Source organism: Lepus europaeus, chromosome 23 (assembly GCF_033115175.1).
Source record: "Lepus europaeus isolate LE1 chromosome 23, mLepTim1.pri, whole genome shotgun sequence".
In the NCBI taxonomy this organism is placed as follows: domain Eukaryota; kingdom Metazoa; phylum Chordata; class Mammalia; order Lagomorpha; family Leporidae; genus Lepus; species Lepus europaeus.
The window spans coordinates 1,168,732-1,195,665 of record NC_084849.1 but is presented as its reverse complement, the minus strand read 5'-3'; the positions used below and the strand labels follow the sequence as shown (position 1 = coordinate 1,195,665).

The following is a 26,934-nucleotide window of genomic DNA, read 5'->3' as shown; positions in this document are numbered from 1 at the left end:
GTATGAGGGCTTGTGTGTATGAGCATGTGAGTGCACATGTCAGCGTGTGTGTATACGTGTGTGTCCACGTGTCTGTCCACATGTTTGTATATGAAGGCATGGGTATAAACAGGCAAGTGCAGGTCAGCGTGAACACGTGTGCATAAGAAGGCATGTATGTAAGCATGTGTGTATGAAGGCATGTGTGTGAGCGCATGTATATGACTATGAGGGTGTGCGAGCATGTGAGTACACATGTGTAAGTGTATGAAGGTGTGTGAATATGCAAATGCATGTGTGTCAGCATGAGCATGTGTATATGAAGGCACTGTGTGGTCATGTGTATAGGAAGGCATGCGTGTATGTGAGCTTATATGCATGTGTCCATGTCACAATCCATTCGTCTAGCCCAGAGGACGTCTTACTTGATCTGCACAATGTGGCAGGAGAAAATGAATTTGCCAGTATTTTTAAATCAGGTTTCTTACATGAACTTGCTAAGCTCCTTTGAAAACTGCGGTGGCTTGGGCACCCTGAGTCCGTCTTCCTGATGGACAAGGTCGTCTGAAACTGCATGGTGTCTGGCGCCAACACAGCGCCTTCTAGAAGCTCACTGCCCCAGAGTGCTGGGCAGCCTCCATCCGTCTTCCTGTCAGCTCTTCCTAATTAGTTTCACCGGCCGCCCGTGGGCTGTGTTCTTCGTTCTGACGGTGCTGGAGTTGGCCATGAGCCTAAGTAGAGACAGCATGCAGGCAGCGGGCACGCTCTGCCCCAGCTGTTAATTAGCGTTGCTGGAGGCGAGGCCACACTGCAGGCAGAGTCCCTGCGGGCTGCACCCTGGCCCGGCTCCAGCCCCAGCACTTGTGTTCCAGAGACACGCCGTGGGGGGAACTCAGCAGCTCTCCTTGAGGTGCATTGGCTGCCGCACCCACACCGGGGATCAGGTGTGGAGGAAGGGCGGAGCGCCGTCGCCTCGCGCCCATGGAGTCCTCACAAGGGCTCCTCCATGAGCGCTTCAGTTTATCGTCAGACCTGCAGACAGGCGTCCCCCCTGCAGACAGGCGTCCCCCAGCGCAGACTCGGAAGGTGCAGCAGTCAAAGCACACCATCTTTCTCCATTGCAGCTGCGTTTCGGCTGTGAGCTCCCACTCTCCGGGGGTCGGAATGCAGTGCCGTGCAGGGCCCCCTTTGTCTGGGCTGCACGTTTGCTGCAGGGAGGCATTCGGGCAGGCCAGGTAGTGCTGCCCACACCCCCGCTCTGCCACCTGCTCACCAGTCTCCATGACGCCTGTGCTCATCTCCAAGAAGGCAGTGCACTGCCCTGGCTCAGCCTTTGCTGGACACGGGGCGATGCAGAGGGCTCCAGCCTTCCGTACGGAGTCCTGTGAGAAACTGTGGGTTTGAAAGCAGACGGAGAACCCCCAGCTCCCTTTGGCCCTTGGGCAATAATCACATCAACCTCTGCCTTGGCCAGGATGGGGGAAGCAGGATACAGCCCCAGGCTCAGAGCTGCTGCCTCCATGGCCACAGGGGAAAATCCACCCCTCAGGGCACCTCCAGTTCCTGCCAGGCCACCCAGACGCACAGGACAGGCCCATGAACTCTGGTGCCCCTTGCGGCTGTGAGGGCATCTCGACTCCCCCAAGGAATCAAGGGCTCACACGCCAGGTCCTGTGGACCCGGCACAGGACAGTCACCCAGGCCTGCCTGGTACCCCTTCCCCTCCTCCCATTCCAGCTCCCTCCTGCCTTCCCCTACAGCGCTCAGGTGGGGTTTCTCAACCAACACAGCCGACTCTCGGGCTGGGCACAGATCCCTGGCCTCTACTACTCCTGCCAATGGCATATACCATTGTTACGACAGCAAAACCATCTTCAGCCATTGCCATGCCTTCTGTGGGGCCAGCTGAGCCCTGGCTGGGAACTGCTGGTCTAGACAGACGGAGCTCAGCTTGACTCCGTCCCTGCAGGCCCGCGTGCCCTGCCAGTCTTCCTTTCCAACAAGGACTCCGTACCTCTGGGTCTAGAATGTGTGTGCATGTGAGTGCACACAGGCATATCTGCTCCCTCAGTTCCTCGGGGACAGTGGCTGTCCCCTGCCACCAGCACCTCACACACAGCTCTCCGCCCGACTGTTCATCTGTCCATCCACCAGTATGAAATGAATTTACATTTGAAAGGAAGTAATCCAGTGCTCTCTGGCCTTCCACAGGGTCTCCTCTTCTGATCTGTGTCATCTCCGTGTCATCTGCCATGGACGGTTATGGGACGAGTAACAAGTGAGTGACGAGTGCGCTCTGGGCATCCCTGGTGATTGGCGGGCCTCCCGTGGGGAACGGTCACATGGCCTTGGCTCTTTTGTTCTCATTGCCTGGGGTGAGGGTGCCACGCAGGGCCAGCTTCCCTAGGTGCTGGCAGAAGGAAAAGCCTGGGGTAGGGGGAGCGAGAGCCAACGCCAGCCTTGCTCTGGGCGTCTTCCACCCTTGAAGCCAGGAACCCCAAGGAAGGGTGCAGCAGCCAGCACATGTTTCTTGTTAGAAGTCTTCACCCACGTGATCTTCCCAGACACAGAGTCCTTGTCACCCATGGAGCCCCAATTTGTGATCCTAGCCTTTCCTTGGGGGCAGGCAGCACCCAGCAGGCAAGTGAGTGTAGGAATATTGGAGGAAGCATGGTCAGACGTATCCCAGGAAGGCGGGCCGAAGCCTCCGCTGCTTGAGCATCAGAAGACTGGAACTCGTAGTGCCCCGAGGCCTGAGCCACCACACTGAACCCGCGGCTGGGCCGGCGCTGTGGTTCGGGAACAGGCTTGCCCTCCCTCTCAAGGACCGGGGCTTTTGCTCCGATGTCCTGGGGAAGCTGGGACCGTCATCAGCCAAGCTGGGGCACCCGGGAGCGGGGAGAGCAGAGGAGCCCTCACTGAGGGGGCCTGAGCAGAGGGCAGGCGCTTCCCCGCTGACCGCTGAGCCCGTGCTGTGTGCGCAGCCACTGCCTGTGCTGCCCAGGATGACTGCGCAGCCATTGTCTGCCCGCCGCTCGCAGCGCCCGCGCTTCTGGAAGTCGGGCTTAATGAAGGCAGAGTGCTCTTCCCAGAGCGTCTCAGGGCTGTGCATCGTGTCTGAGCCAGCTGGAGCCTGTGTGCCGGGCCGCCTGTGGGCCGCGTCTCCGCCTCAGGAAGCCTCTCTGCCGAGCTCCAGGCCGCCCAGCCGAGGGCGGGAAGCGCCCCGGGTTTCTGGGCAGGACGGGGGCAGGGGAGGCCCTCACTCGCTCCTCCACACAGCCGTGCCCTCCCGAGGGGGCTGCTGGCAGCTTTGCAGAGGCCATTCAGACTTCTGGGGCACTTGCCTCTCCCTTGGGGCCTCCACACTCGGGAGGCCGCTCCTCGGCCTGCCCTGGGCACCACAGGTGCAGAAGACTCCTGAGGCGTTGGCACCTGTCTGGGACGTCGTGTGTCTCCAGGCCCAAGAGGTTTCAGGGTAGGACTGGAGGCAAGAGGCAAGGCACCTGTGCGTGTCATGCAGGTTTCCTGACCTTGCCGTGTTTCAATTCCTCATCCGTGGGACAAGAGGCAGGCACACTGCACCTCGTTCAGGGGGCAGCATGGGATGAAGAGACGATGCACCTGCTGTGGGGGCTGACGTGGCCTGGGACAGACATGCTCCAAGGGAGCCCCATAAAAGCATCTGTGTCCCATGGCAGTGAGGACTGTGCCATGTGCCTGGCCACACCAGATTCTACTTGCCCGGTGCCCAGGCAAATGACATGGCAGCAGCACATCCTGGGGCACTCTGGGCTCTTGCCAGCGCCACCTGCTCCAGGAAGCACAGTTGACGAGGGTGCTGGCTCTCCTGAGATGCGGGGGTCACAGTCAGAGGCCAAGGGCATTTCACATCTTCAGGCTGCACCCTGCTTGCCGGGCGTCAGAGCTGTCACCGGGATCTGCTGGGGCCCCGTCTCCAGGTTTGGGCATGGCAGGGTGGGAGTGGTGAGTGCTGGCTGTGGCACGGTGTGGTCAGCTACCTTGTGGTGAGGCGGGGAGCTCGGGACTCAGATCCCTCAGAGAACCGCCTGTCAGGCCAGTGTTTTGAGATGTTCTGAAAGGGCCGGTCATGCAAAGTTGTTTTCCATAATGAAATGGAACCAGCCTGAGGTTTGGGCCAGAATCCACAGGTGGCGGACCGTGGACAGTCCTGGAGAATCCTTGCCGACAGGGAGATGGAGATGATCATGGGTGATGGATTTGTGCCGAGCTGGAGGATGTGATCAGGCGTGCTCCCCTGGTGACACCGTGGCTGGCATGGGGCCAGCAGCCGGGGCAGGAGGACCGGCTATGCAGTAATGGCTCTGCCTCTATCCACAGCTGCTGGCTGTCGCTGGGGAGCGGTGCCATCTGGGCCTTCGTGGCTCCTGCCCTGCTGGTCATTGTGGTATGTTCCCTGCCCACGGGCACCAAGCTGGGCGGCAGGGTGGGGAGAGGGCAGAGGGGCTGTGTGATGACACAGGGCTCCCCATGAACCGGGGTCTCCTGTCCCGTACTGCAGGGGACTCCCAGTCTCACTTTCTTAATAATGCCCAGGAGGGTCCTGGGTTTCCTTGGTGCAGAAGGGGCGTGGGAGCTGGGCAGGCAGTGGCTCCATGGGTTTCCCACAAGCCCTCCCTACACTCCAGCCCACAGAGGGAAATATTAGCAAGAGCCTCCCGGGAGCTACACGCAATGGCCAGACCTCCTGTGGTGACAGATGACCCCGTGAAGGTGGTCCCCAGGCTCCTGGGTCAGGAATGTGCCTTTGCTCTTGTTGGGGTCTAACATTTCCCATGAGCCTCGGAATCGAGTCTCATTTGATGGGCAGAGCAGACCTAGATTACTCCCCACCATGGACACTTATCAGGGAGGAGTGCTCTTATTGGCCAGCCCTCCAGGTGGCCAGAGGAGAAAAATTCTGATTGGCTAGTCCTCGCATGGCCAGAGAGGAAGAATGCTCTGATTGGCCAGCTTGGGTGACTTTTACCCTGGGTCCAGAGTTAAAGATCTACTCTCTTCCCCAAACCACGTGGACTGGGAGCGGGGAGGAGGGGGCTCACTAGAAGTTGGCAGCAAGTGAGGGGTTATGTGCTTGGCAGGAAGTGGAGGATAGTGAGCCTGGGCCAGCAGTGCTTCTATTGTCTGTATGACCATCTCTGCTCGTGTCAGCACCACTGAGGAATTCACCCAGGGCAGAGTGGCCAAGGGGCAGAGGGGCTCCCGTCTTTGGCATCCCTGTCGTGAGCATAGTTGGTGATGTTTCTCCCTAGTACTAGGAGGGCCTTGCAGCCGAGACTGTCCTGGGCCGTTGTGGGGGGGACATCTCACACCCCATGAAAGTAGTGCTGCAGCGGCTGTGCCCACTACACCACAGCGCCAGTGCCACCCCCACCCCCAGTAATTTCTGCTAAATGCCCAGGTGACCCTATGTGTCGAGGAGCGGAGTGCAGCTGGAACACTAGAGCCCCACAGTCAGCGTCCCTCCCTCCTGTCCCCGCACAGGGTACCGTGATCTTGCCCCCAGGGTCATCACTTTGACTTTCTTTGCCGTTTCACTGCCTATCCTGTGCACTGCAATTATTTCCCTTCTAAAGTGCAGCCTGTGCGTTGTCTGCCATCTGCCACCAGTGGCTTGTTCATGTCTAACAAGGAGGTGCTCTGTTGATGAAATCCCCATGATACTCACGAGACATGCCTCATCCCCCAGGACCACAATGCTCTGTAGGAAGACATTGTGCCCCATGGCCAGCCAGGAATGGGGGTGCATGGAGTGGCACGAGGGGCCAGGCCTGCTTGTTTTACTTCTCCACTGGCAGCTGCTGCTCTGTCCCTGCACTGGTGCGGGATCAAGGTCATGGTGAGCTGCAATTCCTCTCTGGAGGACACAGCAGATGTGATCATCCTGACCAGGAGGGGAGCGGAAGGCGCTGATGACAGCACACAGACCCTGGCTGGAGGAGGGACGGGAAGACCCAAGACCCAGGAAAACCTGTGCAGAGACAGGAGTGGGGATGAATCCTAACGCTAACAACGTGACCAGCTTGACTGCTATGGAAACACTTCACAAGGCTCTTTGATCCGGCGGCCAAGAAAGAACAAAGGACCCCAAAGGCTTTGCACGTGGCTCCACTGGAGAAGTCTGGGAAGGCAGCTTGTGGGGCTTGGCGGCTGAGAGGTCAGGAAAGGACTGTTAACAGCCATGAGAAGCTGAGCACACCTGAGCTGCTGAGTGCCAGCGCCCCTGGGCTCATCTGGACTACTGCGTGGGAGGGACGTGAGCTCCCCGGGCTGCCTGCCCGCTCCTGGGGGACCAGGGCTGCCTCCTAGCCCAGGCCCCTCCCTGACCACTGGAACCCTAGAGTGACATTTCCCTTCCTCCTGATCCCAAGACCCTACTGAGATGTTCTAGGAAGTCAGCTTGCTATTTTCTCTTTAATTTAAAATTTCGTTTTTGAATCACTAATGCTCATGGTTCAAAAACTTAAGGATATATATTAGTATATATCCATATGTATTTCTCTATATAAACATGCATGTGTGTACACCTGTATGTGTGTGCATGTGTGCGCGTATGTGAAATGTGATTGCCCTCATCTATTTCTCAACTTCCTGGTCTATCTCCCCCCAAATGGCATCGCCTGCAGCAGTTTCTTGCGGGCCCAGGCTTTCATGCAGATGGAGGCCACGTGTGAGCCCACGCGTAGGCTGCCTTTGCTAGTCTTGGCACAGGAGCAGTTCCTGTCTATGCTTCACTCACAAAGCGGTCTGCAGAATGGACAGGGTGGTAGCCCCACACCTGCCGTCTGCTGCTGGCTCTCCAGCCTGCTGCATCTTCGGTCTGTCCTTGCAAACGAGGCTCCAGCTTCTGCCAGGGAGGAACAGAGGCTATGAGCTCCTGCTGTGACGCAGGCACTGAAGCGTGATGCAGCAGGGGCCTGGGAAGCCCCCTCAGCGAGGGAGCCGCGGAGGAATTATTCCAAGAAACAGTTCAGGAACTAGAAGGAAAGCAAAGGCACACAACCTGAACGGTGTTCCATGCTCCCTCGACACTCCTGAACTTCAGACCTGCAAGGGCCATAGCACTCTGACTCGCCCCTCCCCTCCACTGACACAGCAGCTGCCACGGGGGAAGCGCCCCCTGCAGGTGGACGCCTATAATCAGCTGGAACCAGAATCTGCACTCCTGGAAGCCACAGCTGAGTTAGTGACCCCGCTGTCACCACTGCCCAGGTTGGAGGGCTTGGACCCTCATGGGAGGGCCAGGCCCGTCCCCTGGGCTGACCCCTGCCATGGCTGATGGAGGCATTCCTGTCACTGTAGCCATGCGCCAGTGGTGGCAGGAGAAGGTAGAGGCAGTGTCTGGTCTCTCTCCCCGTGTTAGCAGCTTTCCTCTTCCTTGACCTTGTCTGACAGGTGAGGAACTGAGGGTAACAAGGTGGGTGCAGGTGCGGGCATCTGAGCCGGCAGGTGCTGGGCTGCTTAAGGCAGGCAAAGCGAGGCACAGAAAGGAAAACCCCAGCCAAGCCTTCACTACCCGCAGTGGTAAAAGGCCACTCGAGACAAGGAGCAGTGCCTGAAGCATCCATTATCCTGTTTGTGTCTGATGGATTAGCAAAGCTGGACCTGTCCCCACGAGAGGTCTGGGAACAGTTGCCTCTACTGACAGCAGGAGCTGGGGAGGAGAGGAAGTGCTGGCCAGGTACGGGTGCAGAGGGGGCCTCAAGGAGCCCAGCTGACAGTTTCCACGGAGGTTCTTTGGAAAGCTCTTGAATACAGATCTCTGGCTGGCAGGGGCAGGGCCTTCACTGCAGCCAGGCTGGCTGGGCACCAAGGCTGATGTGGGGACGGCAGCCTCGCCAGCAGGCCCGGAGGGAGAGCGTGTGCTGCTGCCCGACTCCTTACTGGCTGCATGTGACTGGGCGGGGCACCTCCAGGCAGACGTGACCAGCAGTGGACTCCACAACAGAAGGAAATGGGGGCGGGAGGGCTGTTAACCTCGCTGTGCCTGCCTGACCCGCTCCTATTCGGGATGCTAGAGACGGGACAGGTGCTACTGCAGTGTTGGCCAGGAGCCCCACCAGGCCCTGCTCAGCTCCACGGGTTCCAAGGGGAGCCTTCCAGCAGGGTCTGAGTCCCTACTGCTATGGTTTCTGTGGATCACAGGCCAGGGGCGAGGGTAGGAACTGAGAGCCAACAATGTGCTGGGACACACGAGCACGACTCCACCTCCACCAACTATCAGGCTTCTCTGATCCTCACACAGGGGGCTGAGGTCTGAGGGCCTGGGCCCAGGGCCGTGCACAGTGGGCAATGCTGAGAGGTCTGCCTCCCTCTTGCCTTGGCGTGCTCACGAGGACCAGGTGCTCCCTGTTGTCTTCTACTCTCAGGGCAAGCCTGGCACGTGGTTTGTGGACTTGGGTCAGACTTGTCCCAGTGGCGTCACCTGCTTGCCTAGGAGTCCTGGCCAGAGGTGGGCTTGGGCAGCAGCTGGGTGACCTGCAATGTTGGGCAGGGCAGCCCCGCCCCCTCACTCCTCTGCTGCTGTTCCCCATGTGCAGGTCAACATTGGCATCCTCATCGCGGTGACCAGGGTCATCTCGCAGATCAGCGCCGACAACTACAAGATACACGGAGACCCCAGTGTCTTCAAGTAAGCCGATACCCGCTGTCAGTGGTGCTGCGGCCCTCACCAGAGGGCTGCAGGGGGGGAGGTCGGGGTGGGGGAGGAACGCACCTCCCAAGGCGTCACCAAAATCCTGACTCGCTCAGTGTCCTCACGACCTCTGTAGGCAGCCCTGGCTTCTCCCCACTTAACCCCATTTCAGTCCCACTGTCCCAGGACAAGGCCTCCCCTCGCCTCAGGGCTGCGCACCCAAAGGACCCAGGGTTGCCAGATGTTCTGGGGCTGCTGCTTCCCTGGAGGAGGCAGCGGGCGGGGCCGAGGTGAAGATTCTCGAGCCCAACAGCCTGGGCCAGTCCTGCCCCGTCCCAACAGCCGCTGGGCCCTCACCAGTGACTTAAGTCTCAGTGCCACGCTTCCCTCCCCTGCAGAACGCACACGAACAAGGGACCCACCCCACAGGGCTGCCATGTGAAGGCGGCTTCTCCAGAGCTGCCCGACGGGCTCGGTGCTGGTCCACTGTCGGGGATAGCGCTCTGGGAGGACCCCACCCCGACTCAGTGCTGTGTGTCTGGGAGGATCCCCAACCCTAGGACCTGCTGCCTTGGGGGCTTCCTGCCCATACCGGTCAAGGTGCAGAGGGCTTCGCCTGTGAGGACTCGGGACCAGAGTCTCACAGTCCATCTGGCTCTGGGGTGCAGTACACACCCCCTATCCTCGAAGGTGGGGTGGGGTCTCCGCTCAGGGAATGCAGGGGCTCGGAGAGCGACAGCACTTGCCGTCTCTAAGTTACTTGAGCTACAGTCTATCTGTCCTAATCTGAAAGCAAAAACAGTAAATATGCCAGCAGCAAATCGATGAGATAATTATCCTGCAACGATTTCCAAACACCGTAGATTAACTTGACAGGCCCTCTGGCCCTCCAGGGCGTTCTCAGCCTCTGGAATCCTTAGGGACTGCGTCCACGGCAGAGAATGTGCTTCAGGGGTCAGTAGAGAAGTGCCACCACCCTGTGAGGCTGCCCGGCCACCAGGGGTCCTGCCCCTCCACACTCGGCCCTTGGCTCCCTGGCACGCAAGGCCAGCCATGGTCTCTAGTGCAGGCTCTCCCTCCTGAGCCCCTGCCCCCTGGGCACAGCTGTGCAGTCCCAGGCCTACCACCGACAGGCCGACCCACTGCTCCGCCTGCTGCCCTCGCCAAAGCCCACAGCACTGAGTGATGAAAGACGATGGCACCGTCTCAGCAGCTGCTGGGGGCCGAGTCTGCAGGTGACAGCTGGGCGCCACCGCCCTCCCCGGGGAGGCTCTCTGCTGTGTAAGCCACGGGTCCTCACCTTCCTCTCAGTGGCCACTTCCGATCCTGTGGACACTTTCCCCCAGGTCAGCCATGTGACACCTGCCCAGGCCTGGCGGCAGAGTGGGAGCTACAGCATGTGGGATACCTGTGGCTCAGGGACCATTCCCTCCACATCCTGTTTCTCCAGGATCTAAGGCTGTGGTTACTAACACACAGGATTGCGTTTCTGGGAGACAGGTGTGTACCCTCACTTAGGAACACTGCGGAGCGTGCTGGCCGGGGCCTCCTGGGGGCTGAGGTGCTGGAACTGGCCTGGCTTTCACCAGGATTCGTTGCCAGGAGCTGCCAGCGCCTGGTCCTGGGTGTCTGGCAGGGAGGCTCCTCCTGGCCGGGCCCTGTGAGCATTTCCCATGTTCATCCCTTTGTTCCTGTGCACATCCATTCCTTCGGTGATGCCTCCTGAGAGCAGGTCCTGGCGCTGCATGCAGAGATGGGATTGAGCCCTGTCCTTAACAGAATGTGCTGCCCCCACTGCACACGAGGGGGTAAACTGAGCCATGAGGCAGTTGCTGAGCTGGGCACCAAGGCCCCCATTAGTATCTAGACCTTTCTCTGAAGCTCAGTGCAGAAGGCCACACCATGGTCAGAAGTCAGCTAGACACAGTGAGTTGTAAGTGGCTTTGAACCCAGCAGCCTGGGCATGCCTCATCTGTGCAGCCAGTGTTCTAGAGTCGCTGCTGGGCCAGCTCTGCCCAGGGCTCTGTGGACCCTTGGCTCCCTGAACTTCTGATTCAAGTTGTCCCCAGGCGGCTGGCTCACTGGTTCTGCTGTCCCCTGTAGCACCTGCCTGGCACTTCCACCCGGCATTACCATGGATTGGACTCGGTGGTCAGCCCAGTGAGCCCTGCGTGTGCTGGCTCCTGGCACCCAAAGAAAGTGGCAGGCACCAGAAACAGCACCGTATGGCAGCCACAGCCAGCCTGGAGGGCTGCCTCCTATGACCCAGGTGGGCCGCCCGGCCCCTTCCCCCTCAGGGCCTCCCTCCAGGGCTGTTCTCTGGCCCCCATGCAGCTCTCACATCCCCTGGCTGTAGCAGAAAACCTGTCCTGGGAGGGAGAGAAGAACTCACAGAATCACCAGCCAAGTCACAGCTGGGCAGCTGGGGAGGCCCTGGAGGGAGGAAATGGCCGGCAGCCTTGTGGGACACCAACCAGCCCAGCGCCCCATCGTGATCTTCAGTTCTGGGACCCTGGAAGAGGAAACAGCCCCGAGGCTGGTTCTGATGGGCCAACCTGAGTCACATGTCACTTTGCAGGCACAGGGATCAGGAAGCAACCTGACCCGCTGTCCCAGGGAGACTGCAGCCAGTGAGAGTAGCCCCAGAGCATCCCAGGACACAGCTGAGCTAGGAAGGAGTCAGGGCAGGCAGGGGAAGTGCACACGTCCTAACCTCCCCAGACAGGGCGGAATTCACAGAGCCACAGCTGGGGAGGCTCAGTCCTGGGTCATGGGTGGGCAGAGCAGACGCTAACATGGGCCTTCCGTGGGCAAACCTGCACCCTCAGGTTCTGCCACTGAGGAATTGTGTCACCTTGGCCACCGCTGGGGACTTTGTTTCCATATCCATAAAACGGGGTCATCTCACCTGTGTCTGGAAGGCCTGTGGCACTCCAAGGAACAGCTGAGCGGGCTGGTGTGTGGTGCAGCACAGGCAGGGCAAGGTCGGTCAGCGCCAGGTGCGCGGCCATGCCCCCCAGGGCTCGCTGTTGGGGGTGGTGCGTGCAAATGTACCACTGGCTGTGACTCCTGGGACATCAGCTTTCGCGGTCTGGGTCCAGAGCTTTATTCCTGGGCCCTTGGTACTCCCGTCCCTGCTCCCGGAAGTGCTGGCTGTGAATACAGACAGGCTCTCTGCTACTGGGTCTCCCCCAGGATCACCTCCTTCTGCCTGGTTCCTCTTCCTGTCTTTGCAAACAGCTCAAATGTAACCCCCTGAGCCTGGCCAGAGCTCTCCTCACTGGTCTGGGCAACTCTGGGAGGGGCTCAGTGCTGTGTGGGTCTGCATATCTTCCCACCTGCTCCCCAGCCCTGACACAGTAACAAGGGACAACAGGTAAGTGCCTCACCTGATGTTACCTGAGAGAGGACGAGGGCTTGCTCCTAGCAGAGGTGGGTGTCTTGCGTCTCAATACTGGTTCTCACAGCCTGCTCCTGCCTACCCACTGCCAACTGCCCACCACTGCTTCTCTTGCAGGCTGACAGCAAAAGCTGTGGCTGTGCTGATGCCCATCCTGGGAACCTCCTGGGTCTTCGGAGTGCTTGCTGTCAATGACCGGGCCGTGGTCTTCCAGTACATGTTTGCCATCCTCAATTCCTTGCAGGTAAGAGCTGCTGAGAGTGTGTTGGGCTTTTACCAGCAGATGTGTGGGGACAAAGTTGCTACAAAGGGCAGGAGGGAAGCTGCGTCCTCCACCCTCCACACGAGTCCATGGTGTGCCAAGTCCCCAAGGACAGAGGCAGCAGTGGAGCACACCAGGGGCCTTGGGCAGACATGGCCTGCAGGACCAAGACCCCTCAGGCTACCCTGTGCCTTTGGCCAGTATCTGCGAGGCACATCCAGGCCTGAAAGTCTGCAGCAGTGCCTGGAAGGAAGCCAGGCATAGAGTGGAGGGGACAGGAGGTAGCTTAGGTTCTATTCCTCTGTAGGAAGGGGCAGCCTGGGAACCAGATTCTGAGCCCTCGGCCCCCAAAGGCAGGGGAGCAGGTGTCTACTGCCCCCACAACACACCTCAGGCCTCACCAGGCTATCCTCACTACTTCTCGTGTTTGAGAGAACGTATCTTGCTGTGGTGCTGGCTGCTGCTTTGGGATAAGCTTCCATGTGTGGTTTTCCTGCCATAGACATAGAAATGGGGACAGGTGGTTCCGGCTATAGCCCGTCCACAGGCCAGGCCCACCTGATCCCTGTGCATCCTCTCCTGTCCCCTACTCCGGGGAGGTGGGGAGGGGATGAGCTAACTCTTGTGAAGTGTTTCCTGGTGCCTGACCCACCACAGCAGTCCCCAGATGCTTGGTGACACCCCTGCTCCTGCGTTGGTTGTCGTGGACACTACAGGCCTGCAAGCACGCACATCATGGCTCAGCGTCAGGCCGACGGCCATGCCCCCAGCACCTGCCTCTCCCTCATCCTCCTGCCTGCACTTCTGCAGTACAACCACCTGAATCAAGGGGAGATTACAGGGGTGAATCTGGGCTGCCCCTCCCTCCTCACAGACTTCAGGGGGTCCAGTGGCCGTAAGCCCCTGGACAGCGTGCTGTGCCAACGCCATCCTGAGACTGTGTGAACCTCAGCAGTGTTTGCAACAGAACGCAGTGACTCTAATTCTGCATTTCCCTCCTTTCTTGCCAGGGACTTTTCATCTTCCTCTTTCACTGCCTCCTGAACTCAGAGGTATGTCCCCTCTCCTTCCCAGCACCCTGAGGCTTCTCCTTCTGAGGGCACAGAGCGCAGGAACGGCGCTACCTTCCAAGACTGCAGTCTGGGGTTGCATCCCGAGTCGGCCCTCTGACTGGTGATAAGCCCAGCTTCCATGGCCAACTCCACTTCCATCTCACATTTACTGACCATGCCCTCCACGTTGTATTTGGTGTCCTATGGCCTCCCATCAGAACAAATTCCTAGAGACTGCTTAGAGTGCCCTCTGAGTGTTGCTACTCCAACTGAAATGGCATCTAATGAACCCTTCCTCCTGCTTTTGAAGGTGAGAGCTGCCTTCAAGCATAAAACCAAGGTCTGGTCCCTGACAGGCAGCTCCGGCCGCAACGGCAATGCCAAGACCTTCAGTTCTGACATCGTGAGTGCGGGGCAGAGGGGGGACAGACTCATCTGCAGCACCCCTGTTTGGGCTGACCCTGTGTGATGCCTCCCACCCCTGGCCTGCACGGACCCCAGGCAGTCTGTCAGTGGCCTGGCAGCACAGGCTGCTCTCTGGGCTCACTGAGCCACATGGCGCTACAGGCCCCATCTCTGTGTCCACAGCCACCCACCCACTGCGCCTCTGCTCCGTCCTCAGCAGTGCCCAAGGTCTGGATGTTCCTACCTCCCCCATCTGACAAGCCTGTGGGCTGCACCTGCTCTAGGCTCACGTTCCCCCCATAGATCCTGGGGCCTGCAGCGTCCACCACAGCCCTTTCTCCTGCCCCATTTCCCAACATTAATTCTTCCTGTGCTGACTTAGGGAAATGGAAAGAGGAGCTGACCCAGGGGCAGACACTGGACATGGCCGACCATGTCTGATGGAGGCACAGTCTCCAGGCACAGCCCTGCCTCAGGAGCTTGTTCCCTGCCTTGGGTCCTCCCCAGGTCTTGTGCTCAGTGCTCCCAACATGCATCTCCTTGTCTAGCACAGACCTGGTCCACCTCCTGTAGGAAGTGACCACTTCCTGTGCTCCGAATTCCCAGTGTGGAACAGTCGTTATGCTCCTCCTCCTGTCACTTAGCCCTCACTGTCACCTTCCTGAATGGTAATAAACAAAAGTGCCCCCCACCCCAATCATCACTGCCTGGTCCCAGCCGGCCTCCCCCACTGCAGCGAGGACCCCACTGGCTGGTGACCACTCTAACCCCACACTCTACAAGAGCCCCAGACCCTATGCTTAGTAAAGGCCCAGTGTGAGCAGATGTTCGGATGGATGGATGGATGTGCACCCAAAGCTGGGGAAGGGTGGTGGGGGAGAGGGTCGGGGGAGAACGCTCAGCCAGCCCCTGAGAGCATTCAGCCCCTCCCTTCCCAGGGGAGCAGGGGCCTCCTCACTGCCCCGTGACCAGGAGGGCCCTCGTCCCTCTTCTGGGCTGCCAACTTCCTCTCAGCAATACCTGGGGTTTGGGTGTTCCCCAGGGAGTAGTGTGCATGCCTCACTCCCGTTTTCCAGATGAACGGGACCCGGCCAGGCACAGCCTCCACCAAACTCAGCCCTTGGGACAAGAGTAGCCATTCTGCTCCCCGCGTGGACCTGTCTGCCGTGTGATGGGAGAAGCTGCTGTGCAGGCCTGTCTGCTACCAGGAACATGAGCCACCCTCCAAGCATCACAAAACAAGCACCCTGCCCTCACCTGAGGGTCCCTCTCCTCACTGCTGTCTGGACACGGGAGTCACAGCCCTACCTGTGACTGAGTCCTGTGGACACCACAGCGGCGTGGTGCCCAGGAGGGCGTGTTCGGTGATGGCAGGGGCTCCTGGTCTGTGTACCAGCTGCCCTCTGCAGACACCCAGGACAGGCAGTGGCCTCTGCTGCACATGAGCCTCCCCTCACCACTCCGAGTGCAGAGCACTGGGCCCAGGAAGGCTGCAGCAGCACAAGGGAAAGTGTGTCCTCTGCTTTGACGGGGACACGGCACCTGAGAGGTGGGTCCTGTGTGGTAGCTGAGGGTCAGAAGGGAGCACGTCTTACCTGCTGAGTTGACCCCACAAGCTCCCTGAAGCCAGCACTGACCGACACATGCTTCTCTCTGGCTGTGATGCCAGTGTGGACTAGGCTTGTGTTATGAGTGGTCGATCCTGGTCCCTCTGTCCATGTGAAGGGCTTTGGGCTGTAGGTCCTGTCTGTCCTGACTCTGGCTCTGTCCATGGAGTAGATGCCTCTGCCCTTGTCAGGAGCCTGGCAGAGCCACAGCCTCCCAACCTGACCGTGCATTGCCCAGGGGAGCTTCTCAGACTGTTGTGAGTTCTTTCTGAACCCAAGGCCAGCCTTAAAACATCCCCTTCCCTTGCACGAGAGCCACTTTTTGCTCACGGGACCCTCCAGAGCTGCCTGCCTCCTGCATTCTCCTGGGTCTGGATCTCTCCGTTCTGGACCTGACCCCACCCTAGAGGATTCCTCATCACTTAGGTCTCCCTTCCCTGCCACTGAGCAGAGCACAGCACACTGTTCCACACTCCTGCACAGGCAGAGCCCACCACAGCCCAGGCTGCCTGCTTTCCACGTGGCAGACCCCAGCCAAACCTGACTGCCCTGGCACAGAGCTGACCGTAGCTGGGCCTTCCATGTGGACATTAGTTTCTGGACTTGGGCTCAGCTCTGCAGGAAATATAGTAACTGTGACGACTCCATCAGCGGGATATCTGTGGGACCCAAGTCTGGGATCACACATGTGAATCCCAACACCTGTGAGACACTTGGCACCAGGCTGAGATCTCCTGCAGAGTGGGCACAAGCTCAGTGAGTGTGTGGCCGAGACAGGCCTGTTTCTGATACTGGAAAATCTTCCTTTAACACTGTGACCATGAGAGCATTGACCCCTCCCTGTCCCCCACCACTGGACCGCATCCATCACTTAACAGGCTTCTCTGCCATGGGGAGCAGCCTGTCCGGGGGTGGGGGTGGGGGTGGGGGTGGGGCAGGCAACCTCTGTTCTTCCAAATCTGGGCAAAGTCATCTGCCTTCCTGGTGTCCCCATGGCCAGCTGGCGGGCAGACCTGGCTGACAGGCCCAGAGCCCACAGTCACCCTGTGGTTAGTGAATTAGCCTGCAGAGGCACAACTCCAGCCTCGCTGTGACTCCCGAAATGCGACCACTGGCCACATGGGTTAGATCCCCGTTGTGCCACTGAGGATGCTGTCTTCCTAAGCTTGACTCTTGGATTTTTGTTTTTTCCTTATGTGGTTTCTGTGGAAGCATATCAAGTAAGGAACTGTCTTTTGTTTGGAGTGGAATTATTCTAACTTGGCATAGACACTATATAGTTTTAATATATCAAAAGAAGTAACAAAAACCTGTCTAAACCTTTTATTTCCAATGAGTGAAAGTAGTGCACTTTATTTATAGGCTACATATTTCAGCTTCTGCTCATACTTTATCTACACATAATTTGGCCAAAAATAAGAAATTGGAGAGAATCATGTGTTCAAAGTAGTTTATAGCACAGGAATGATGACGAATGCCACTAAGTAGTAAAAATATGTTGTGATTTTTATGAAATAAAACCTTAATGTCCTTAAATAAAGTGTGTGTTGTAAAATGTTGCTGGTGGAACGTGAGGCGGACTGAGCCTTCTAACGGGGACAGAGGAAAACGGGAGATGATCCAGCGTCAGGACTCACTCAGCACCTCTGGTCCGTGCACGCACTTCAGCCTGTCCCAGAGGGCACACATGCCAGAGCCAGCCAGCCGGCGGGGGCATGAAAGGGGGGACAAAGAGAGGAATGTGTGCACCCCCCTTTAAAGATTTGAAAAGCAGAATTAGAGACACAGAGGGACAGGTCTTCCATCCACTGGCTCATTCCCTAAATGGCCACAATGGCTGGAGCTGGGCCGACTTGAAGCCGGGAGCTTCTTCCAGGTCTCCCATGCGGGTACAGGGGCCCAAGCACTTGGGCCATCTTCTACTGCTTTCCCAGGCCATAGCAGAGCTGCACTGGGGGTAGAGCAGCCGAGTGTCGAACTGAACCCAGCATAGTAGGTGGCAGCGTTACCTGCTATGCCACAGTGCTGGCCCCACAGCCCCTTTTTACCCCCACAACTCTGCAAAGCACCCTCCTGCTGCTTCTCATGGGCAGAGAGTGGGGCCACCAGTCTTTCAGGGACACTCCATCTGCTTCACCTTGGGGGTCTCCACCCTGTGAGCAACGTGACTCCCACAGCCCTGTCTCAATCTCTACTTTTAAACTCACCGTGCTGGGGCAGGCTGTGTGGCACTGCTGCTTGAGATGTCCATATCGCACACTGTAGTGCCTAGGATTGCGTCCTGGCACCTGTGCTGCTCACCCAGCTTCCTGCTGATGCCCCTGGAAGGCAGCATGAGATGGCCCAATCCTTGGGTCCCTGCCACCCACACAGGAGGCCCGGATACAGTTCCTGGTCCCAGGCTTCGGTGAGCATTTGGGGAGTGAACCAGTGGATGGCAGTGTACTCGTGTGCTCTGTTGCTCTCCCTTTCAAATAAATAATAAATGTAAGAAATAAAACTGCTCATGGGGCCGGCGCCACGGCTCAATAGGCTAATCCTCCGCCTTGCGGCGCCGGCATACTGGGTTCTAGTCCCGGTAGGGGCACCAGATTCTGTCTCGGTTGCCCCTCTTCCAGTCCAGCTCTCTGCTGTGACCCAGGAGTGCAGAGGAGGGTGGCCCAAGTCCTTGGGCCCTGCACCCGCATGGGAGACCAGGAGAAGCTCCTGGCTCCTGGCTTCGGATCAGCGCGGTGCACCGGCTGCAGTGGCCATTGGAGGGTGAACCAACAGTAAAGGAAGACCTTTCTCTCTGTCCACTCTGCCTGTCCAAAAAAAAAAAAAACTGCTCATGGGCTAGCATTGTGGCATAGCATGTAAGGCCGCCTCCTGCAGTACCAGCATCCCATATGGACACCGGTCCAAGTCCCGGCTGCTCCACTTCTGATCCAGCTCTCTACTGTGGTCTGGGAAAGCAGTGGAAGATGGCCCAAGTCATTGGGCCCCTGCACCTGCTGGGAGACCCAGAAGAAGCTCCTGGCTCCCGATCAACGCAGCCCCGGCCATTGTGGCCATCTGGGGAGTGAACCAGCAGATGAAAGACCTCTCTCTTTCTCTCTCTGCCTCTCCTCCCTCCATGTAGCTCTGACATTAAAATAAATAAATCTTAAAAAAAAATAAAACTGCTCACATGAACCATTTTCCACGTTACTGTAGGAGGCACTTCAATTTGTGGAAAAAAATGCTATTAAAAGATGCTTATTTGGGAGCAAAAGATTTGGAAATCCAAAGTTTTTTCATAATACCCATTTTTCATAAATGTTACAAAGATTCCTTCTCTTCATGGATTTCAAAATTTTTTCACCCAAATAAATTTACCTTTTCCATTTCCAGTAACTTTCTGAAGTACTCTTCACATACTTTTCCATAACTGTAAGTGTAATGTATGGAACACATTCAACTATAGATATTTTACTGAAAACTTTTCTATGCTATTAATTTACCAGCTTACATTTTATAATATTATATATATATCTGTTTTATCTGTATGTATGTATTTTATACATATTACAGGTGGATGGATAGTGATGTCCTCACTCATATGGCAGCTTCTGTTGTATTTCCTCTACACGGATCACTTCCCAGGTTAAAACTGAGCTTCTGCAGCAAAAGGAGCCAGTATTCCCGTGGCTCTTGAGATGTGTTGCCAAATCATTTGCCAAAACGGACGCTGGATCAGCTGTGTCTTCCCAGTACGGGTGGCAGCCGTTTGGTTTGGTCTTGTGACTCCCTAATTTGCACTCACTTGGTTACCGTGAGGGTGAACAGTTCCTCACGTCTTCACTTGTGGTGGCTGACATTCCATCCGTGCATCCACTCGTGGTGTTTTCTCACAGTGCTTTCCGTCTGTTTGGTCTCTTTCTCCCATGGCTGATGTGAAATGGATTTTGATGAGCACGGGGACAACGTCCTAGGTGACCTGTACCAAGATGATGGGGAACCAATGGCCTCTGCCCCCAGATTCACAGCCCAGCCTACGATGACTTCGGCTACTTCCATCTTCTCAGTGAGTGGGTCTGTCCACTGCATCCTGTCCCACTGGAAGGAGTGGGCATGCACTCAGGTAGCAAGCCCTGTCCTCCTCCCCTGCTCCTGCCCTCCCATCCCCACATCCCACCCGTGTCCCAGCCTGGGGATGATGCCTCCTCCTTAAGGACCCCCAAGCCTGATAGGGTGTAGAAGGGGCAGGGGTGACCTCCACAGAGCTACCCAAGCCTCGCACACGGAGGCTTCTGCTTCCCCATGCTGACTGGACCCTGCGTTCAGGCGGTTTGAGTGGGACAAAGATGTAGACAGTTTGCATCGTGGCCAATTCCTGCTTTCTTAATCAGGTTTGGTTTGTCTTCAGCCATCTTCTATTTTTAGCCTTTATGCCAGTGTGTGCTAGAGTTCTTTATTTCTAAAAGGCATGTTATTAGACACATTTGCAAATTCAGTCTGATGCTTTCTGCTTTTGATGGGGAACTGGGATCTTTGTACTCATGTGACATTTATAACTTCTGAACATTTGCCATCTTACTTATGCTTTCTTTTATGTCCTGTTACTCCTCAGTGCAGCTCTTCAATACTTTGGATACATGTTACAAAGCGATTGGCACTTATCAAAGTTACATTTTTTCGGGGTCAGTTCTCTATTTCCTGCTTTCAACAAAGGTCTTATTTAGTCAGCTGTGGATTTCATTTTATTGCACAGCACATTCTACCCATATGGGCTCTTCTTTATGGTTTGCCATGTGTCCTTTTATCTCATTGGAAAACGCAAACAGCTGCACTGTGAATTCTACTTCCTTCGACTGAAAGTCTTCTCCAGAGGGAACTTTTTCCTCTCTTTATGGTGTTGCGTGTGTTGCAAATCTTTCACAGTGCCAGAGAGATTGGTGTCTTTTTCCTCATTTGTGAGTTTATTTTGGAGATCAGGATTACTTCCCAAATCCTAAAGGTTTTTCCCATGGCTAGGGTGTAGCTCTGACCTACAGAGAGTAGTCGTTATTCCCAGGTTATGGTGGACCACAAAGTGTTAAATTCTCTACCAAGCAACACGCATCTAATCATTGTCTTTAGACTGCAAAAAATGCATCTCCCACATCTTGTCTTCCTGAATGTGGACCCTACAGCCACTCATGAGCTCACTTGAAAAGCACCCCACAGCCACAGCTGCAGACTGACCTTGTACATTTTCAACGGATGAATATGGATGAATATTAAACATGCAGTGTACGGGAGGGAGGGAGGGAGAGTTGCGACAGTATTTTTACAAGCAGAAGTTGGGACCCTCTCACAGGAGCAGTTAGAGCCAGTTTGCTACAAAGACAGAGCTGAGACTCGGCTGCATGCTGTGCCATTACTGACCTGACAGCTCGTGACTCCACACAGAACCCAGAATCTGAACCCTCTGCTCAATTCTTGTCTCATTTTTGTAAAATAAGCTTTCAATTTTAGAAAACCACTTAGAAAGTACACAAAGTCTCCCTGTAGCTCACTTCCAGTTTCCTCCACTACGAGGAGTAAGGTGGTGTTGCTGAGTAAGGCCCTACAGCGCTGAGCTGCTGTGTGCCAGGATTCTTCCCTGTGGAGCCATCCCTCTCCACTCCATATCGCACTCTGCAAGGAAGCCACTTAGGAGTGGGGAGTCAGAGGCCGCCTCTGTATGGGAGGAGGAACTACCTAAATGATGACATGGGAGCGTCGGTTCTCCCCAGTTCTCCCCGGATGCAGCTGCTCATCTGCATCACTATGGGCTCATGGATGTTTATTTGCTGGGTACTACCCAATATAATTCTGTTACTCGTTACTCCAGCACTGGCCACTGGGAGCTTTTGTTGCCTCTTGTGTCCCTTTGCCATGCAAGGAGACTTCAACAAATTTGTGGAAATAGAATGAAGACCAAAATATGTTACAAAAAAACAAACCAAACATCTTTGACATCTTTCCATGACCTCTTAAAGCATCCCCATTTTATCATCGTGTGGGTGGGTGCTTTGAGCACTTCCTTTAATAGACACACGTTTGGCAAGTATTGTACCCCAGTGTGTGACTTGGCTTGATTTTCATTCTCTTTACATAATCCTTCACTGAAAAAGTTTTATTTTGGTGAATATCAATTGATTGGTCTTGTCTTTTGTTGACTATTACTTTTGGCACCTTGTCCAAGAATTCTTCAACAAACCCTTGATCCAAGATTTTCTATTTATTTTTTAAAAATTATTTTATTTATTTGAAAGTCAGAGTTACACAGAGAGAGGAGGAGAGGCAGAGAGAGAGAAGTCGGTCTTCCATTCCACTGGTTCAATCCCCAAATGACCGCAACGGCCAGAGCTTTGCTGATCCAAAGCCAGGAGCTTCTTCCAGGTCTCCTACACAGGTGCACGGGCCCAAGGAGTTGAGCTATCTTCTACTGCTTTTTCAGGCCACAGCAGAGAGCTGGATCGGAAGAGGAGCAGCTGGGACTCAAACTGGCGCCCAAATGTGATGCCGGTGCTGCAGGCTGGCGCTTTAACCCACTGCACTACAGCACTGGCCCCTCCTGTTTTCTTCTAACCATGTTATAGTTTTAGCTTGAATTTAGATATAATCCTTTTAAAATTGAGTTTTGGGGGGCCAGTGCTGTGGTGTAGTAGGCTAAGCTTCCACCTGCAGCACCACCATCCTACATGGACACTGGTTCGTGTTCCAGCTGCTTTTTTGCTGTCCAGTTCACTACTATAGCCTGGGAAAGCAGCAAAGGCCCAAGTGCTTGGGCCCCCGCACCTGGGTGGGAGACCTGGAAGAACCTCCTGGCTTCAGATCAGCTCATCTCCGGCCACTGTGGCCACCTGAGGAGTGAACCAATGGGTGGAAGACCTTTCTCTCTCTCTCCCTCTCTGTAACTCTACCTCTCAAATAAGTAAGTTTTTAAAAATATTTATTTGAAGGGCAGAGTTAGAGGCAGAGAGAGAGGAAGGTTTTCCATCCACTGGTTCACTTCCCAAATGGCTGAAATGGCTGGAGCTATGCCGATCCGAAGCCGGGAGCACCTTCCGGGTCTCCCACACAGGTACAGGGGTCCAGGGACTCGGGGCATTTTCCACTGTGTTCCTAGGCCATAGCAGAGACCTGGATCAGAAGTGGAACAGCCAGGTCTTGAACTAGCACCCATAGGGGAGGCCAGCACTGTAGGCAGAGGCTTAACCTGCTACACCACAGCAGTGGCCCCAATAAATAAAATCTTTTAAAAATTTTTTAAAATTAGGTTTTGTATAAGGTGCGAGGTTTTGGTCAAGACTCATTGCCTGTGGACTCCCGGATGAACACCCAGCTGCATCCGCCTCCTGTGTTCAAAGGTCTCTCCACTCTGAATTGTCCTGGCTCCGCTGTCAGAGTGGCCCTACACATCTTTGAGTCTGTTCTTTCCTTCCAATAACCACAGTCTTAATTATCATCACTTCACAGTTATTCTTGAAATAAGGAAGTCTGAGTTCCCAGACTACATTCCCTAGGTCTCGTGCCTTCCACACAAATTCTGGAACCAGTCTGTCAATATCTATAAAAGATCTTGCTGGAATGTTGATTGGGACTGAAATGAATCTGCAGGTCAATCTTATCTAGTTGATTTCTTAATAATATTGAGTCTTTCAATCCATGAATATGGAGTGGTCCTCCATCCATTTGGATGTTTAGAATTAGAATGATTTCTTCTTTAAATATCTGGTAGAATTTCAGACTGACATTCATCATGTCGATGTCCATTCATGTCCTGACTGCATCACGTTCCTTGAAAGCAAGGGCTGCTGGCCGGTGACTTCCCTCAGCTTTGGTTTGAGACAGTCTGAATCCCCTGTCCCTTTTAAAGGATAATCTTGCTATATCATACCTTGTGCATTTTTTTTCTTTCAAAAATTTTAACATTCCACTCCTTTTTGCCTGCACAGCTTCTGGCACAAAGTCCACTTTAATTCCTATTTTTGCTTGTCTATAGGCAGTTATTTTTTTCATTTCAGAATCACCATGTTAACATAAAGCATCCTGCACAGCATTCTCTGAGTTCCTGGGTCTGCAGTTTGGAGTCTTAATTTGGAAAATTCTCAGTCATGAGTATTTCAAGTATTTCTTCTGCCTTTATTCTTTTTCTGATATCCCAATTACACACACACACAGCATCTTTTATAGTTGTCTCATGGGTCTTTATGTCCTTTTTTCTTTTTCCCTTTTCTTCCTCTTTGCATTTTTTTTTGGGAAGCTCCTATCAACCTATCTTCAAGCTCACTGAATATTTCTTCCACTATGTTTACTCTACTGACGAGCCTGTCAAAGGCATTTTTCATTTCTGTTGAGGGTTTTGATTTCTAGCATCTCATTCTGATTCTCTGATTTCCCATCTCTACTTACATTACCCATCTGTTTGGCATATTGTGTACTTTGTCCATTATAGCTCTTAGCATATTAGTCATCATTTTAAATTTCCCAATTGCAACATCTGTGTCATATGTAAATACGGTTTTGATGTTTGTTGGATTTTTTTCTTGCCTTTTGGTTTGCTTTTTAAAAAACTGTTTTTGTTAAAAGCTAGTAAACATTTTTGTACTGAGTATCAGGAACTGAGATAAATGGGGGTTTAGGGTGAAGACTGGTACTAACCTGGTTAGAATGTGGGCTATATGTTTAAGGTCTGCTTTGACTAGGTGACAGAGACTTTTTATCTGTAGTCTTCATATTGGACTTTGCCAATCTACAAAGATGCTTCACAAAATTTGAAGAATGGAATTAAAAGATGTTTATTTTGGTGCACAAACTTTTTAATATGCTTTTTCCATGAATCATCTGAAGACCCTCTGTACACCTCAAAGTGTACACCTGCAGTGCTCCCAGCTGTGCCCATGCACTGTTCCACTGTGCCCTTGTCACGGTCAGGTGTGGGACAGGGGATGTGTTGTACACCCTGGTAAGTCTACCTTAGTGGGTCTGTGTCCAGGATGGTGACCTTCACCAGAGTTTCTCCAGTGACAAAGAATTTTGCCTTCGTAGGGGAGACTGAAGACCCAGGCCGCCAGGCAGGAAGTTCTGGCCCTTCCCAGAGAGGGGGCAGGCTTTGGTACAACCCTTCACCTGAGCTTAGGTGGTTGCTGCTAACATGGTAGGGGGACAAAAGCTATGGCTCCCAGCTCTCCTGCCATGTCACCTTGGTACATTCTAGCTACACTGAAAAGGGTTTCTCTTCCCCACTCCTGCCTCTCTGGGGACTTGAGAACGAGTCAAGGGAGGAACCTAGCAGGGGGCAGAACCCAGAGATCTGACCCGCTCCTCCAGACTCTGGTACATGAGTACCCCAGAACATTGATCTAGCTATAGAAAAAGGATGAAAATGGGGGTGCAGAATCCCCAAGTCATTCACAGTTAAATGCTACCTCATATCCCTGGGTAATCGATGTCTGAAATCTTGGTCCATAAGATGTAGGGCAGCCATATTCTGCACATGGCACTGAAGAGCTCCTGCAGCTGACACTGGTGTCACCATTCACCAGCCCTGGCCCTTCATGCCAAGTGTTCTAGATGCCCCACCTGCTGTGACTCACCCCAGCCCCAACCAAAGGGTAATGACCTTTGTCGTGTTCTCCTTTCCAAGGACTGGTTTAGACAAAGACATGTTGGAGGAGGAGCCCCTGACCCTGGAGGAGGAGCCCTTGTCTCTCCCCTGCACACGGCCATGTTCACTCAGGAAGCTGGGAACCATCACGTGACACAGGATTTGGCCAGGCTAAGCTGACCACACAGAGGATGGCTGCAATGAGGTTCAGAAAGCCTGGCAGTGCAGGGAGCTACCTTACACCCTAGGGCCCCTGGGAGAAGACAGCTTCCTGCTTCCCTCCAGGCAAGCAGTGTCTCCTGTTGGTCCAGCTGGGGCCCAAATGTCCCAACAGGGAAGGGAGGGCTCCCCTGTACTGCCTGCCTGAGGGAGGGGGCGGAGCTGAGGGCGTGGCCTGGGGCTCACCGCCGGCGCCCTCATGCTTCCTCTGGCAGACGCGCTTAGAGAAGATTGACTCAGGAGAGTAATGGGCCTAATGGAGTCTGTCCAGAGAAATGAGATAATGGCCCGGCTCCTGCACAGCTCCGCCTGTTCCCATAATTGCATAGTCTGGGGGCCCCTCTGCTTTTATTAGGCTAACAAGCCACGTCTGTCGGGGCCATGGCAAATGGTGCCCTCCCTCTGCTCTGCCCCTGCTTCACCGGTCTCCCGGGCATCCAGACTTTTCCTCACTAGGTAGACATTGTCTTCTGTTTGGTGAGTCCCATTGCTGGACACTGGACTCTCCCTGCATGGGGTGGGGACACTAGGCACATGGAATCTTCCTGCCTGGCCCTGCTGGGAGAATTATAGGGTCTTTCCTGGTGCTCACCTGGGATTCAGGCTGCACCTGCCACGACTTTCTATGAAGTTGGTCTCCAAGCTTAGAGATGACCACAGAAGGCAGAAAACTACTCAGAGAAGGACAGTGGCGCTCCTGTCCAAGATAAGAAATGTAGATATAGGGACTGGAGCTCAAGCAACCATCTTGGAGCGTCCCAAAGAACCACAGACTGAGGACGTCCTGGAAACAGGGTGGAAGAGCAGTGAGCAATGACAACAGCTCTGGACTGCACCTCTCTGTGCTGTTTCTGGGAGGGAAAAAGCTGTCTGTCTAAGGGACTGTGGTTTGTGGTTTCCAGTTGCTCATGGCTGACTCCCACACGAACCCATGTGGCCCCACCAGGAGTGTCTCCTAACCCATCTGCTTGGCGCTGTCTGGAGCCAAGTAGCTTTCCTCCTAGCCAGTAACCAGCCCTGTGCCCTTCAGGACACAAGCAAGCTGCTAGTTAACTGGGATGTGGGTTCCTAGCCCTGTACTGGGCCTACACTTCTGCAGTTCTGAGCCACTCCCTCAGGACACCTGTGCTGCAGGGCCTCAGCCTTTCACTGGGCAGTGAGGTCTTGGAACTCACCTGCCCTGTGAGGTCACGTCCCAGGTTTTCTCACCCTGCCCCGCCCCTGCCCAGAGGAGCAGCCTCCGAGGACAGCAAAGCAGCCAACAGAATTACATGGACGCTCTTCAGGCTTGAGCGACAAGGTCTGTGTCTCCTGTCCTCACCTGACTCCCCCACCCCACCCCGCCCTGTGAGCTTCACTCCACAGCAGGAAGTGGGGCACTGCAATACGCAGAGGCCCAGAGTGCACGCCAAGCATGAGTTACTGGTTTCTGTTCATGCTCTCATTAATCTATGAAGTATGTTTTATGAGCCACTTGTTGGGTTTTAATATTAGCTCTTGGGGCTGGCACTGCGGTATAGAAGGTTAAGCCTCCGCCTGCAACATCAGCATCCCATACAGGCACTGGTTTGGGTCCCAGCTGCTCCACTTTTGCTCCAGCTCCCTATTAATGTGCTGGGAAAGCAGTGGAGGATGGCCCAAACGCTTGGGCCCCTGCACCTACCCGAGAGACCAAAGAAGCTCCTGGCTTCAGCCTGGCCCAGCCCTGGCTATTGTAGCCATTTGGGCAGTGACCCAG

The 26,934-nt window shown here is 55.0% G+C and overlaps 1 protein-coding gene across 1 annotated transcript in view; it reads left to right on the top strand.

The window, feature by feature from the left end:
• ADGRD1 (adhesion G protein-coupled receptor D1) overlaps nucleotides 1–16,271 on the top strand; it is a 112,973-nt gene extending 96,702 nt beyond the window's left edge. The window contains exons 20-26 of the mRNA XM_062182194.1: nucleotides 2,191–2,257; nucleotides 4,339–4,405; nucleotides 8,559–8,650; nucleotides 12,171–12,297; nucleotides 13,326–13,367; nucleotides 13,678–13,770; nucleotides 14,849–16,271. Of these exons, the coding sequence (XP_062038178.1) occupies nucleotides 2,191–2,257; nucleotides 4,339–4,405; nucleotides 8,559–8,650; nucleotides 12,171–12,297; nucleotides 13,326–13,367; nucleotides 13,678–13,770; nucleotides 14,849–14,944 (584 nt within the window). The 3' untranslated portion in view covers nucleotides 14,945–16,271. The remainder of the gene's footprint in view (nucleotides 1–2,190; nucleotides 2,258–4,338; nucleotides 4,406–8,558; nucleotides 8,651–12,170; nucleotides 12,298–13,325; nucleotides 13,368–13,677; nucleotides 13,771–14,848) is intronic.
• The last annotated feature ends 10,663 nt before the right edge of the window (nucleotides 16,272–26,934 follow it).